General features: G+C 42.7%; 2 protein-coding genes across 2 annotated transcripts in view; both read right to left on the reverse strand.

The window, feature by feature from the left end:
• ITGA1 (integrin subunit alpha 1) overlaps positions 1-14,169 on the reverse strand; it is a 66,194-nt gene extending 52,025 nt beyond the window's left edge. The window contains exon 1 of the mRNA XM_079994735.1: positions 13,881-14,169. Coding sequence (XP_079850861.1) covers positions 13,881-13,950 — 70 coding nt within the window. The 5' untranslated portion in view covers positions 13,951-14,169. The remainder of the gene's footprint in view (positions 1-13,880) is intronic.
• On the reverse strand, positions 2,702-7,562 carry PELO (pelota mRNA surveillance and ribosome rescue factor). Its single transcript, XM_079995241.1, has 2 exons — positions 6,523-7,562; positions 2,702-4,290 (listed from the first exon to the last, which is right to left on the reverse strand). The coding sequence occupies exons 1-2, from the start codon at positions 7,246-7,248 to the stop codon at positions 3,859-3,861; spliced, it is 1,158 nt and encodes a 385-aa protein (XP_079851367.1). The 5' UTR covers positions 7,249-7,562; the 3' UTR covers positions 2,702-3,858.
• Positions 14,170-15,268: the final 1,099 nt, after the last annotated feature.

The raw sequence follows: 15,268 nt of genomic DNA on the forward strand, positions 1-15,268 counted from the left end.
TGGCTCTGTTCTTTTGACCAATAAATAAAAGGAAAATGAATCACACTGCTGTGTTATTTACCGTATTCTCTAACAAAATACTTTCAGGTGGCAGCCCACTAGAAGGCTGTAGAAGTAAAAACCTGAATGCAAAGAAAACTATTGTCATTAGAGAGAAAAATCCACTGAAAAAGTGAAATCTCTTATATATTATTGCCAACTAATTTTCCTCAAGCGCCAATGCTTATGCAGCCAAAATAAGATGGAAGCATTGGCAAATTTGGGGTATTCTTAAGGTGTTCAGAAATACACACATATATATTGGAAGAAATCCCCTTGGAGTAGAGCTCTCAAAACAGCTGCATAAGAACTTAATGGCATGAGATGTTGAGACACCACATGGGGAACTGTCAAAAGGGTGAGAGGAGGCAATGGAATTGACGAACCTGAAGGGCAAAGACAATGATATAAAAAAGGGGGAGGACCCTATCCCCATGCCTGGGTAGGCAATTTCCTGCTTCATACTGAAAAACTATTGTTCCCAGGGATAAAAGATAGGGCTGTCTGCAATTGTCAGCTGGGCAACAGTGTGTCCACTCAGGGACATTTGCTGGATTTTTATTTTTTAGCAACAGTAATGAATTGGTCCATCTAACAGTGTTGTTTGCACTAGCTCGATGCAACTACTCAGTTGCAAACAGGACATTCCTAGTCCTACCTGGAAATCCTAGGGATTGAACCTGGGACTTGAGCATGTGGAGCAGATATTGTACTACTGAGCTCTGGCCTTCTCTTGTACACTAAATCTACTCCTCCATTGTTACACCTGGCGTGAAAACATCTCCTAAACACTGAAACCATACATTCTTTCGTTGACTTCCTTCAGTCCTTAACTGTAGCACTGATACAATCAACTTCACAGCACACTGTAGTTCTGATGGGAAGTTTTGCTTCTACACATGATTCTGGCTAAACCATTTTAAGCTGAGACATTCCTTCATCACCCTAGAATGTTCAGTCCACATTGAGTTCATGAGACATTGCATCCTGACCTGTTCTTAGTGCTTGGTTGACCACATCTACGGATGAATGCTATATCAATCACTAGTAATAGTTTAATAAGGAGGTTTTCACGCCTGTCCAATTCTGTGTTCCCTTTCCCAACCTTTAATTTATTGATGATTAATGCCTATATGCAACCTTTGCATTGTTTGTATTGTATTTGTGTTGACCAATCAGTAACAAGCACATATGTGGCAATGCTGTAATATTCAATAAAAGGGACTCCCCAAGACATGCTCGAGAGATGCCTCCCATATGACACTTGTCATTCGTCTGTCGTTTATTTCAACCCAACATAGTTCCCTGGGGGGTGGGGGTAGGATGCAAGGATAATGCTACACCAAGCATTTCTGGGTTGTTATATATTACTCTAACCCCAGCTTTCCTCCAGCAAAATGTACATCACAGAGTATGTGCATTTTTCAGAGCTCTTGTAACCCCCACACTCTCAAAATGCTGCAACTGAAATTCATATGGCAATTAATTTCATTTGTGACTAAACACCAGCATTTCAGATAAAACCTTATATAAATATTTCAGTTTTCCAGCTCAGAATTCAAATCTGCCAATTCCCCCCCCCCCACAGACCATAAAAGAACTTTTGTTTGAGCTTCTCTGCCTTAATCTTTAACCTTTGCAGAATAATAAGCTAAGATTCTGGAGAATTTCCAGTAAACTATACAAAAGAATTAGAATGCTATTTGTAAAAAAGTAGACAACTGTCTACTAGAGCAAAACAGAGCTAAGGATGTTGCAGATGACTCAGATTTCAAAATTAACACTTGTTGAGATCCAACACTAGGCTTTGTTCAAATTCAGCAAATACAGTGGTGCCTCGCAAGACGAAATTAATTCGTTCCGCGAGCTTTTTCGTCTTGCGATTTTTCCGTCTTGCGAAGCACGGACTTCAGTAGTTATGACTAACTTAAGACCTCAGTAATTGCTAAGTAATATAAATAATATAGCTAAATACAAATATCATGGACCTGGCACAGCAACATCCTTCTTATAATCTAGCCCAGTCTTTACCAAACTGAGGCTGGCTGGGGCTAATGCAAGTTGTAATTCCAAACATCTGGAAATTGCCAGGTTGCTGAAAACTCACCTAGCACAAGGCAAACATTGTACTAGTCCAAAGAGGCTACCTATGTGTTGAAAAAGTTTTCATCTCTCATAAAAAACACTAATTGGTCCTTGAAAGTACTGAATACTGTGGGAATATTTAAATGAACCCAGCTTAGAGAGGGAAATGGCTATCAGTATTCCTCTGGTAGTCTTAGGTCTAGAGTTCAAGTAAAGAGACTATAATCCCAAATCCAGAAGATTAGACACACACATAACAACAAGTTTTGGGATTGCAGAATCCAATCCCACAAGGAGGAGAAAATATTCCTGAATAACAGCCCAATCTTATGTATGTTGACTTGCAAGTAAGCCCACAGAGTTCAATGGAAATTATCTTTAGAGAAAGGTGCCTAGAACTGAGGCCTTAGATCAGTAGACTGCACACTGGGAACAAAGACTTGGTTCCCCCAACCCAAGCACCTCCCAGCTCATTCTTCCACTGATTTTGTTTAACTTATTGAATCCATGCTTACTTCCTAATAAAATAAACTAATAGGACACATGAGCAAGACTAGTAAAATCCTCACAAAATAAGTTTGTTGCCAACATTTTATTAAAACATATGTTTTAGCTTTTTAGTGATTATACTATTCTATGAAAACTGCCTTTTATGATCTAGGTGGCCATGAGAAATGTGCCATTGTTATGATTAACCCAGCAATAACAATATTTAATAAAATATGGGTAGGCCACACATGACCCACCTTACGCATTAACAGTATGCATGGAGTTCTGCTTAAAATCCTTTTTTAATAAATCAAATATTTTTGCTTTTCATTTTTAAAAATGGTTATTTGTTGCAACTAAAATTCTCAATTCAACAACAGAGTAAATCAGTGGCTGTGTTGGCACGACTTAATAAGCAATATATACTCAAGCATCATGCACCCATATCCAGCCCCTTTGCTCCCACTTCACTTCTCTGTTCACGTAAGTTAGGAAACAAGACTGGAATCCAGTTACCCATACCTTCCTGTTACTTGAATCTATAATTAATGGCTTCCAAACAATTTTAAATTGTGGCTTTGTATGCTGGCTTGTTTGGAAGCCATTAACCTTTGTTTTGCCACTCATGTGAAGAAAGGAATAAAACAGCTACATGTGAGTGCCTGTAGCTTGTGCCCACCTCAGTGGTTAAGTTGAAAGGATTGTGCAAAATCAGCCACAATCTTTCAGACACACAAATTATGAATATAACACAATTACACTCACAGTATGTCACACCATCTCAACTTAATAAACACTTCAACAATAATCAGTTATAACATCCTAGCATTTAAACAAGTTCCCATGATAACGCGGGGGGGGGGGGGGAGAGAAACTTTTGTGTGTGTGCAAAACACAGAAAATACTTAAGCAAAACATTATCTTCTTTCATGGTTTCAGTTTATTGGTTTTCCACATGTTCCACAAAGCACCAGCAATGTTTTCCAATTAGTTATGTCAGTCCAGTTTTGCTAAGAGAGAACTATCATAATCATTACGACTCACACAAGGAAAATGTATAAATATGCAATATTCTAGAGCAGCACACTAAATGCTCACTTTACCAGTCACTTAAAAAAATAGTGTTCCCATTGTTTTTTCCTTTTGGTAAGGCATGGTACAGAAGCATAAAATATTTGGGACAAAGACACCCCCTTCCTTGCTGAAGCAGTCATTATATGAGAAGGGTGAATGAGTACACCATCATCAATCTTCTTCAGAACTGGAATCTTCTTCCTGATCAGAGAGCTCAGCAACAGGAAAACGCAGAATGGCAGCCACACCTGTTAGCTGTCCAAGCTGTTCCCCAGACACATGAAGACTGGAGAAGATGCGAACAGTGCCCATGTTGTCACGCACACTATCAACTAGCCGGACATAACGACTGCGTGCAGCCACATCCTGATGCCTAAAAAGTTCATCACTGATCAATAAGGTATCAATAGCCATGGCTTCATTGGCTTTTTCCACATGCTTGAGACCATAAAAAGCCCGGTCAGGCTCATGTTGTAGCATCTTGTAGAAATCATCTAAGGCTTTGACTTCACCAGCTGCTTTAGTATCAGCAAGTCGACTAGTCACAGCTGGGTCACACAGAGCTTCTTTTAATGCATATTTATGTCCAGAGGAAGAGTGTACCTAGAACAAAAAAAAGAAAGAAAAGAAAAAACTTCGATAATGACTTTTATTTCTCTTGAAAACTGAATTCCTTAAATTTGAGTTGTTTTCAGGTCAGGTAAAGACAGGTCAGGCAAAAGCCCCTGAAGTCACAGAATTGTCTGTTGTGGTGAGACATGATGACTGACGATAATGATAACTATTTACATCATTCAAGGAAGTTTTTATGTTGAGTTACTGGAAAGTTGTGAGATTACATCCTACCATTTGTAACTGCCCTATGCTTAGTTTTGATAGATATATTAAAAACAACAGTGTTACTGGTGACTTCCTCCTACAAATAAGGTTTTTTGAACAAATTTCAGTGACGCACATAGAGTAAGGGTTGAGAATGCATGGCCCTTCAGATGTTGCTGGACGACACCTCCCATCACAAGCTGACCACTAGCAATGCTGGCTGGGCCTATAGTAGTTCAACAATATCTGGAAGGTGGCAGGTTCTCTAACACTGTTGCAGAGCATTTCACTTTTTACAACCATCAGAAGGACTGCCATGTTAAGCATGCTTACTAGTTTTAAGTGCAATTGAACTTAGGATAACTTTTGTGTAGGATCATACACTACTTCACAAACTTTATGGCCTGCTAGGAAGAGTTCTTAATCACATCCTCGATATTAAGTGCAAGTAGCACAATAGGACACAGTTTCATTAGCATGAGAATTTGCCTCAAAAAGCTCAAACATTTCATGTTCATGCAGGCATTTTTAAAATATAGAATAAAAAACTGGTATTTAATACTGCCACTCTCCTTTCACATATATAGTTAGAATCTTAAATTTTGGGAAGGTTTCATTGGCATTTGAAGCATGCTTGTACCACTCCTTTCCAAAAGCTACATGCAGTTAGAAGTAAAGTTAAATAATACTTCTGATGGATTTACATACAACCCACCAGATTTTGTTCTTTTCGTTGAGCAGTATTTATTCAGCCATGCTTTAAAGCTGTTTTAAACTTATTACTTCTTATACCAAAAGTTTCAGCTCTGTCATGTATGCCTACAAGTACATTAATTTCCAGAGGACCATGCATATAGTTTCAAAGATACTAAGTTTACCAAGTACAATACTGCATAGCAGAAATTAATAAATCTGAGCAATCTAATAATGCAATGCAACTTATATTAGCATGGATAAATATTACAGATTTATGTATCAAATAAATATTGAAGAGGGGTCTCCTCACATCATTCATGACAGGGCTTTAGGCACAAATTGATTTTCTGGTTCTTTCAATCAATGTACACTAAATACAAGTTCCAAGGGAACTGGCACCAAAAGGGGGAAACGTCTGGAGAAGGGATTATCAGTGCAATCTTACACATGTCAACTGAGAAAATAAGTCTCAGTAAGGTCAATGGTGTTTATCCCCAGGTAAAGGGACACAGGACTGCAACCAAAGTAACAGGATGAGATTGTATTAGACTGGCATCTGAAACTGATGTATAGCAGCCGATTAAACATCCTTTTTTCATAAATAAGTTCCACAAAAGTCAGTCAACTTACCTAAAAGTAACCATGCTTAGGGCTGAAACCTTCAGAGGAAGGGATTCAAAGCATCAGTCTTACAGATATTTATCCCAAGTGGATGGGAAGAAAGCCTTCAAAGGACTTCAAGTCCCATTTATCTTGACAGATCTACTTTAAATAATTGCCCAATCCAATGCATGTCTGTTCAGAAGCGAGCCCCATTAAATCAATGGTACTTACTCCCAGATAAGGCCTGCATCCACATCCAACCCACAGCACTGAACTTGGGATGCCCAAGTTGGCTGAATAAGCATTTGTGAAAGGATTTGGATCCTATCTTTAAGACATTTGAAGGCAGCCCTGTTTAGGGAAGTTTTTAATATTTAATGCTGTACTGTTTTTAACACTTGATTGGGAGCCGTCCAGAGTGGCTGGGGAAACTCAGCCAGATGGGTGGGGTATAAATAAATAATAATAATTATTATTATTACCATTACTTAATACAAGTGAACATTATAGGATGGCCGTTAATGTACTGTGAACATTTTTTTGCAGCTGTCTTAGAGGCATTCACCTAGTTCTATTTAGACACGTGCTGATATTTTGCATGTTCTGGCAAACCACGTTTGCACACCCGCCAACTTATATATATGTAATCCCTTCCACTATCGAATAACAATCACCCCTCCCTTGAACTTAAACGGAACACGCTGCCTTGAGCTTTACCTGCAAAAACTTGGAGCGGTTCTCCAGCAACAGCTTGTTGTCCGTCTTCACAGCCTGCTGGAACATGTAATCGCAGAACTGCTCCCTCACGAAGCCCGGGCTGGCCACCAGCACGCACTTGACCACGTCGAAGTTGATGTGGCGCTGGATGGCCTGCGCCACCTGCTCGTAGAACCTCTCCAGCGCCCGGTCGTGCTGCGCGCAGCTGCCCTTCCGCTTTCGAGGGATGTTCACCTCCACCTTGGCCCGAGTCAGGGTCATGCTGGGCGTCACCAGGCAGACGTGCGCCAGCCCTTCCTGCATCACCACGGCCGCCACGTCGGCGCTCCAGGCCGGGTCGCAGGCCTGCTCGATCCTGTCGAGGACCACGCTGTCCCACTGCTTCTTGGCCAGCGTGAACTGGCGGTTGGGCTCCAGCTCGATGGTGTGGTAGGCGCCCATCTTGACGTACTCGTTCTCCTGGATGTTGGTGCCTTTGACGCGCAGCTGGCACGCCTGCGAGTCGAAGTCGATGGTCTCCACGCACAGCGTCAGGGTGGTGCGCACCCGGTTGCTGCCCACGCTGCCCGTGGCCGACTCCGTCTGCACCTTGCGGATGGTGGAGGCCCGCAGGCTGTCCCCGACCTGAAGCAGGTTGTAGGCGTGCCACATGTCCTCGGCCTCCTCGGGGATGAGCGTCACCTGCCCGGCGTTGTCCTTCTCGATGTCCTTCCGCACCAGCTTCATCCTGCCGGCGCCTCAGGGGGCAGGCGGGCGGCCCTGCCGCACCCGCCGCTCAAGCCCCGGGAAGAGGGGAACACGCCAGGCCGCCGCCGCCGCCTCAGAGGCCTGGTTCCTCTCAGTGAGTGTAAACGATGAGAGGGGGGTCAGCTATTCATGACTGGGCTGCCGAGGGCGAGGCCTCCCGATGCGGCGTGTGAGAGAAAATTCCCCTCAGCGACCCATCACTTCAGCATCGGCGGCCCAACAGCCGCCCTCCGGCCGCTCCTCCCCTGCGCCTGCGCTCCCGCCGGGTCCTGATAGGCCAAGAGTCGGCCGCTTTTCCTCCTCCCCTCCTTCCGAACATGCGCGGTGGCGTCACTGCGCTCCCGCCGCCTAAGGAGCGCCTGCGCCGTGCTCCCCACGTCGCGTCATCCGGCAGAGGAAAGTCGCCGGCTGGCAACGCGGCCGGACGTTCCGCCAGCCGCGCCCCGCGGCGCATGCGCGGACCGGCCGGCCGGTTCTGCCCGGGAATCGCGGTCGCGGCAGAGTTGGGAGCGGCTCGCTGACTTTGTGCTATACAGCGCGTGCGCGTCGTTTGCCCACCGCCGCGCAAGTTTCTGGTTTTAATAGTTTAAAGAGTGAATAGCCTCTTCTAGGAAATGCGCTCGCTCACAAGGCGAGTAGATCCCGTTACATGCGGTGGAGTTTATTCTTGCCTCATAATTTCCAGAAAGGCTTTGTTTCTGCAATGCATACATTCCTGTGAGTAAGCCCTATTCAGTTAGAATCGCTTGCGCGCAAATATGCACAGGAGAAGCGGGCTGTGACCCCCCCACCCTTCCCCCAAAAGATGATTAAAATAAGGTGTTTTTCAGCTGTTCGGCACTTCTCCTGGCATAGCTGGTTCTTAAACCCTAGCTGTCAACTTTTCCATTTTCTTGCGAGGAATCCTATTCGGAATAAGGGAATTTCCCTTAAAAAATGGGAAACGTTGACAGCTATGTCTTAAACCCGATTTCAATTTTTGGAACTATTGTACATTCCCAGCTCCTGATCTCTTGCTTTAACAGCCCCTGAACAGCAAAACATTTAAATGGAGCTGGTAATACTCTGGCTCAAGTGCCGCTGGATACTTAAAGACTGGTATTTAATAAGGGATTGCGGCTGCTCATGCATGCACGTTTTTCACAGCGTCCACGTGACTTTGATAGCATCAGAGTGTTAGACTATATTCCCCCATGCTTTCTATGGCAAATCCATAAAAACCCCAAAACTGGTTTCCAGTATCCTGTTTGCCATATCTAAATGATCCGTTCACCCCTGGTCTGGAAAAACTGGCTGCATACACACCATGCATTTCAAGCACATTGCTTCCCCCAAAGAATTCCTTCATGGGAATTGTAGTTTACCCACCACAGAGCTACAATTCCCAGCACCCTTAACAAACTACAGTTGGGGGGGGGAGAGAAGCCATGTGCTTTAAATGTATGTTATATGCACAGCATGCCTATGCTTTGCACCATCTTTCCAGTGTGCTCAGATCCTGCTTGTGGGAAGAGATGACATTAGTAGGAAACCTGCTGAACCACTGAGGCAGAGTCACTGTTTCTGCATAGTGCCTTGCTTGCCATATAAAGGCAATAGAAACAATCTTAAGCATCCTGTGCTATAAATTACCTATATAAATTACTCTGAAAGCAAGAACTGTAGCTCTATGTGAATCTCAGTGTGCTTCCTGACTTGCTTTTGCTAGTGGGATTCCACGCATAACCGCAAATTCAGGTTGTGCATTTAAAATAGATTTGGGCTCTTGCACAACGGACCCTGTTTTAAAAAATTAAAAACAGACATTTGCAGCAATGAATGCATGGGAAAGTGTGGGAAGACAGGAAGTTGATACGACATCATATAACCTCCCCACAAACTTTGTGCAGACAAATCAGGATCAGTGCCCAGTAAACAGGTAGTCTGCAAGTGACTTCATTCTAACACTTAGGATGGTGCAATCAACAATCTGTGATAAAAACTAACTAAATAAGTAATTTTTTTAGCAGGACTAGCCCTCCTGTTCAAGATAATAGATTAAGTTTCTGATCTACTTTGTAACCCAGAAAATTGTGGGGTTTTTTTAATAAGAAGTGGGTTATGCAGTCTTCAGTTGAAGATGTTCAGTTGACCCTTGTGCAATGTTCAGAAAACGATTAGGAAATACTTTTGCAATAACTTTGGTTTATTTATTAGGAAAACCAACTATGCAAAAGAGGACTCAGTTGAAAACAACAGTCTCAAAATATATTAGTAATTGGTTTCATTGCAAGTCCTTGTTTTTCAGTTCTAAGAACATTTGAACAGAAAATGATGTGCCTTAACATCTTTTCTTTTTAAAAACAGGTAATAAACAGTGAAGCTATTCCACTGCAGCATATGGCAAGCCCTTTGTTCACCACTTTTTATTATAACTCCCAGTCTGACAAATATTTAAATTGATGGCATTATTTTACAGCTGTAAAGTCAGCCATTTCAAAAGCCATTTTCATCATTTAGCTTACTTTTTTTTTTTTAAAAAAAACAGCTTTTAAAGGCAGAAGTAGTGGATCGTGTTTTCAAAACAATAATAGTACTGAGGCTTAATATGAAATACTATTGCGATTATTATGGAGATACATCATGATATTATCTCAATTGAAACCCAAACTTGGAAACAATTGCTGGAGGGAGAAATAGCAACAAATTATTAGACTATTCTTTTGTTATACAGTATAGGAATAGAAAATATTTGATAAGCAGCAAATAAGATAGGAAAGGAGCTTGTTGAGAAACAGATGGTCTTACGGTAGAAATTTGTAACATTTTCTGCAGTTCAGCCACCTATACTTCTTAAAACAAGCCTGGGGGTGCAAAGGCACTCATAATTCTAGGAAGTCAGTGAATGTTATAAATTAATGAATGTCAGGATTTAGCTAAAACTTGGGATATTGAAGGGAATATACAGGCTTCAGCAATTCTCCTACAAACTAGCCTGGCCAGACTAGATGAAAGCAAGCTGCGAGACAGGTGACTGGGAGAGGCCACTGGGACCATATAACAACAGTTATAAAAGACTCCCAGTATGTTTCTGAGTACAATTCAAAGTGTTGGTGCTGACCTTTAAAGGCTTCTGCCCTGTATACCTGAAGGAGCATCTCCACCCCCATTGTTCAGCTCAGAGATCCAGTTATGAAGGCCTTCTGGCAGCTCTCTCATTGCGAGTTACAAGAAACCAGGCAGAGAGCATTCTTGGTTGTGGTGCCTGCCCTGTGGAATGCCTTCCCATCAGATGTCAAAAGAGATAATCATGTATACAACCTTTCGTAGACATCTGAAGGCAGCCCTGTATCGGGAAGCTTTTAATGTCTGATGTATCGTGTGTGTTTTTGTATTCTGTTGAAAGTGGTTAGGGCAACCCATTCAGATGGGTGGGGTACAAGTAATAAATTATGATGGTGAGTCATCAACACATTGAAGAAATAACCCTGGGTCTGTGCAAAATGGGGGTTGCCATTACCGGGTGTGTGTGGTGCCACACAGGAAAAATGTGTCCCTTTTGAAACAGGTTTGGAGAAGGGGAGGGGCAACTTGGCAAAGGTTCTTGGGAGGGAGAAAGATAAGTGCTAGAACTGGAGGCAGAGGGCATGTGGGGTAGAACCATTTTACCAGGCTGAGTTAGAGGCACAGTAATGGTGTACAAAATGCCTTGGACCCCAATGCTATGCTGCTATGGGGTACAAGCCCCTCTCGAGATATAATGCTGTGAATTCTCTTCCTCCACCTAGACCCAGGTGTATATAGGTGTAAAATAAATCATACATCTTGAAACACTACTGTTTCTGACAAGCCTGAATTCCCAATGGAAACACGGCCTTGGGTAAATGTCTAGAACCCCCTGGAATCTCGCTACTGTTCAGCAGAGATTGGGCGTGGCATGCAACCTCTGCAACAATATGCTATTTCAGTACAGAAAAACACAGATTTTCATCACCTGTAGCTCAGTTCTTCACATGCACAGGGAAAAGGGAAATAAATATTCTGAGAAAGATACCAAGTCGATGAGCCTACGTTAAAAAGAAAGAATTGGATAACTTTAAATAAAATCCTCAGAAATGCCAAATAGCTGATTGCTACTGGACTATAATTTTGGCCTAATAAAAGACACAATGGGGCTTCTGTATTTGGGATCAGAATTTGGCCTTATGAAAAAAGTTTCATTTATGTCTTGTGTGTACCCTTTCCTGTTCAGTCACATTTGAAAATCTTTAAAGTTCATGTTTATATTTTGCTTAGCATCAGTTCAGAAACTACCATGGCAAGTATGCAGAATTATCCTGCAAATCCTTAACTTTTATATTCTGTTCGGTTTTCAAAAACGGGAAGGAAAATTAGAAGGCCGTGGCCCTATCAGGCCTATAACTCAGTCCTTAGACATATTTGACCGGCTTGCTATGAAGCATACTTAGATCTGTAATCTTAGCTTCAACTCTTCTTCAGTTAGATGTTGGCAATGGCTATGATGTTGCTGTTGAGCTGATGGCTTATAAGAGCTGGCTTTTATCAGATTTTGTCTTTCAGTATGATCAACAAGGGTATCTTGCTCTATACTTCCTTTACCCTATATCCATCTCTTACTCAGTATGTTCAAGCTAGATCAGTTTCGGTTCTACATGTAAGGAATGTAAAAACTGAACCCAGGCAAAGCATCAGAAGAGAAAACAAACAAGCAAAAAATTAACCTGAAGGTCAATTCATACTTTTGTTCATCAGTTGAAGCCTGCAGCTTCTTGCGTGTAAGAATGAGACAAGACGCCAGCCTAAATTTCTGTATTCACATTATGTTAAACATTATCTGGTAAACAGTTCAGACATCCAGGTTGCAAGTTATCAAGAACTGATGAATCAAGTGATGAGAAGGGCATGGCGTGCGGCAGCCCACACTTCTTAGAAGTTCACAATTCTTAGAAATTCTAACTTCCATCCTGTCTTCAACAATGACATAAATGGATACTACAGTGGTACCTTAGGTTACATACGCTTCAGGTTACATACGCTTCAGGTTACAGACTCCACTAACCCAGAAATATTACCTCGGGTTAAGAACTTTGCTTCAGGATGAGAACAGAAATTGTGCTCCGGTGGCACGGCAGCAGCAGGAGGCCCCATTAGCTAAAGTGGTGCTTCAGGTTAAGAACAGTTACAGGTTAAGAACAGACCTCCAGAACGAATTAAGTACTTAACCCGAGGTACCACTATATACTGAAGAGGAAAATAACCAACCACCTAAAGCAATAATGGAATATTCCACCCTGTGTTTACTCTCTGTTATCTTCCAGGAGCTTGGATGGTATCTAATGACCAACAATCTATGCACTGACTATCTGCTGTTGTACAGGTCCAATACTTCCTTTCAACCAAGTGGCCTACCTTTGTATTTAGATGTTCAGCTCAGAGAGCTTAGAGTAAATTCAACAGTAAATTATTCAACTACTAGTGGCTGGAAGGTGTTGCAGAGCTTGTTGAAAAAGAAATCCAGAAATGGAGTAACAAAACAGTTCATTATCTGTATGAAAAACATCCTTAAACATTGCCACCACTGTGTATAGGAAGGAGAATAGAACCATGCTATAATTTTTGGATGTTATAATCATATGACTTGTGCTGCCATTGCTTGGTAAGCTGGGATCACTATAATCAGGCATTGCTGCAACTGCAGTGCATATTTCCGAAGAACAACCCCCAAAGCAAAGACAAAATTTGAAAATTTAAACCACTCATCCCAAAGTTGTCTCATTAAAAATAAATAAAACCAGCCTGTCGAAAGTGAGTTACAAACTAGAACCAAACATTACAAAAGACACAAGCAACAGAAAATAATATTTTCATTTCCCCTTGGGGTGATTACTATAAGATTTCCTGGCTACTCTCAGCCTTTGTCAATGTGATGCTCCCCTCCCCACTATTTTTTTTTTTGCTTCGCCCACATACTTCAGCAAAACCATCCCTCCGAGACCCACAAAGCATCGAGCAATTGCAATTGTGTTCATTTCCTCTCCCACCCCCACTTCCATTTCCATTTCCTCCCATTCCACCACCCCAAAACAGAAAATGGTTTGTGTCAGGAAAAGCTGAACTCCCCTGAGTCTATAGTGCTCTAAGAAATCCTCGAGAACAGGGAATCCTGAAATGGAAACACCACATGTTTCCTTGGCAGTGTTACGCTAAGTAAGAGTAAATCAGCTCCCTTATCTCCTGTGCAGTTAAGGGGGCGCAATTTGCTTCACTGTCCAAAATGATTTGCAAAAGTGAAAACCAAGCTTGCACAACAGTACATTTCAACCCGGTCACCCCTTTCCTTGCTTGCCTAGTTCTCTGATTTCTTATTTCCCACTTTCCTCTTTCTTCGCATCTTTCTGTTAAGTTTTAAAGCTTCTGTCACCCAAAATCAATGAATCGCTGGTTGTAAAGTTGACTTAAAACTCGGGGCGGGGTGTGTGTGGAATTGGCTGAAAAGCAAACAGACTGAAAGAAGTGGGAATGATGAATTGCTCAATTCTGGGGAGAGCCAAAAGCCGAGGGAGAGTTTGGCAGATGCGGAGCCTTCGGAAAGAAGAGAAAGATGTTCTCACCTGTCAGTACCAAGCAGGGAACAGCGACACCTGGAATACTGCCGCTGGGACAGAGGGAGCAGGAGCCCATGGTTGCAATTGCAAAAGCAACCCGTGCAGGGGAAAAATAAGAAAGAAACGAGGCAAGCTTGTTAGCAACAGGGGTTCTCTTGTTCGGCTGCTAACTTCACAGTCCTGTTGCTGCTGCCGCTGCCGCTCTTGCTTCTGGTCCCTTCTGCATTAGCAGCAGCAGCAGCGGCAGCCCAGCCAGGCATTTCCTGTTTGTTGTTCAAGCCCTTTAAGTTTCTTTCCCTCTACACATCAAGATGAATTGCACCCCCCTCTCCCCAGCCCCCCTCCCTCTCCTGTTCCAAGTGGGCTCTGAGCCTTTGAAACCCCCACGTGGATGGATCCCGGAGCTCAGAGACATGTACAAATAAAGTCAGATCTTTAACAGCTCGTGTTTAGGCTGAAGTCGGCAGGCTGAGAAGCAAACCTTAAAGGGACATCTGCATGCTTATAATTAATGGGTGTCTCCAGCTACCAGCCAGCTTCTACCAAATGCTGACAGTGAGAAGGCAGGTTTTGGGAACAACCTCTTCTCTCTCCCTCTCCCTCCCTCCACCCCCACCTTTCTTCCCAAACCGCGGTCCTAAATAATACTCTCTTCTCTGCAAGACTGCAGAGGTCCCTTTTAAGAAGTGTGTGTGTCAAATTCAGATTTCAAGACACTTCCACGCTGAAGCTGCCCTTTGTGGGCCTAATTTTTCCTCCACTTACATCACTCTTTAAAAATGTTTCTGTTCTGTATTGTAGCATATATACTAAATCAAGCCTTTGTAGAAGGCGGTCGCAGTGGCGGAGACTGCAAATTCTCTCATGCAATTTGTATTTAAGATTAACACCTAATGCTTATTTGGATCGTTCACGTTAGCTTAAATTGTTCTACAGGCCTTGTCACATACAGTTTTAAATCTGCAGTCAAGCTGCTATCTTTCAGCCTCAGTTACCCTATCTGTAAATTGGGAATAACTGAGACAGTTCTCAGAGAGCTATAGTAGGACCAAGTAAAGTGCTATATCATTAATGAAAATTCTAGTTTCCTGTTTGGTGACTATTCCCCCCCTCCTCCATGACAGCCCATATATTCCGAATTGTTCAGTGACCAGCAACATTCAATCCACTTCTGTACCAGTTTGTCATTCTGGTTTTGCCATAGTATTGCTTCAGTGTTCTTTGACAGCTGGGAGTCCCTGCACAGCCTAGAATGAAAAACACACTGGGGTTTGTGAAGGTGGCACCCTCTTGGCAGAGAGATGGGCAGAGAGGTGTGATTGGCCTTCAAATGAAGTGCCTTGGGATTAAGGAACCAACCAAAACAGCAAGCAGGCTTCTGAACTGTCCAGATC

This window comes from Podarcis cretensis (genome assembly GCF_951804945.1).
Source record: "Podarcis cretensis genome assembly, chromosome: 11".
Lineage (NCBI taxonomy): Eukaryota > Metazoa > Chordata > Lepidosauria > Squamata > Lacertidae > Podarcis > Podarcis cretensis.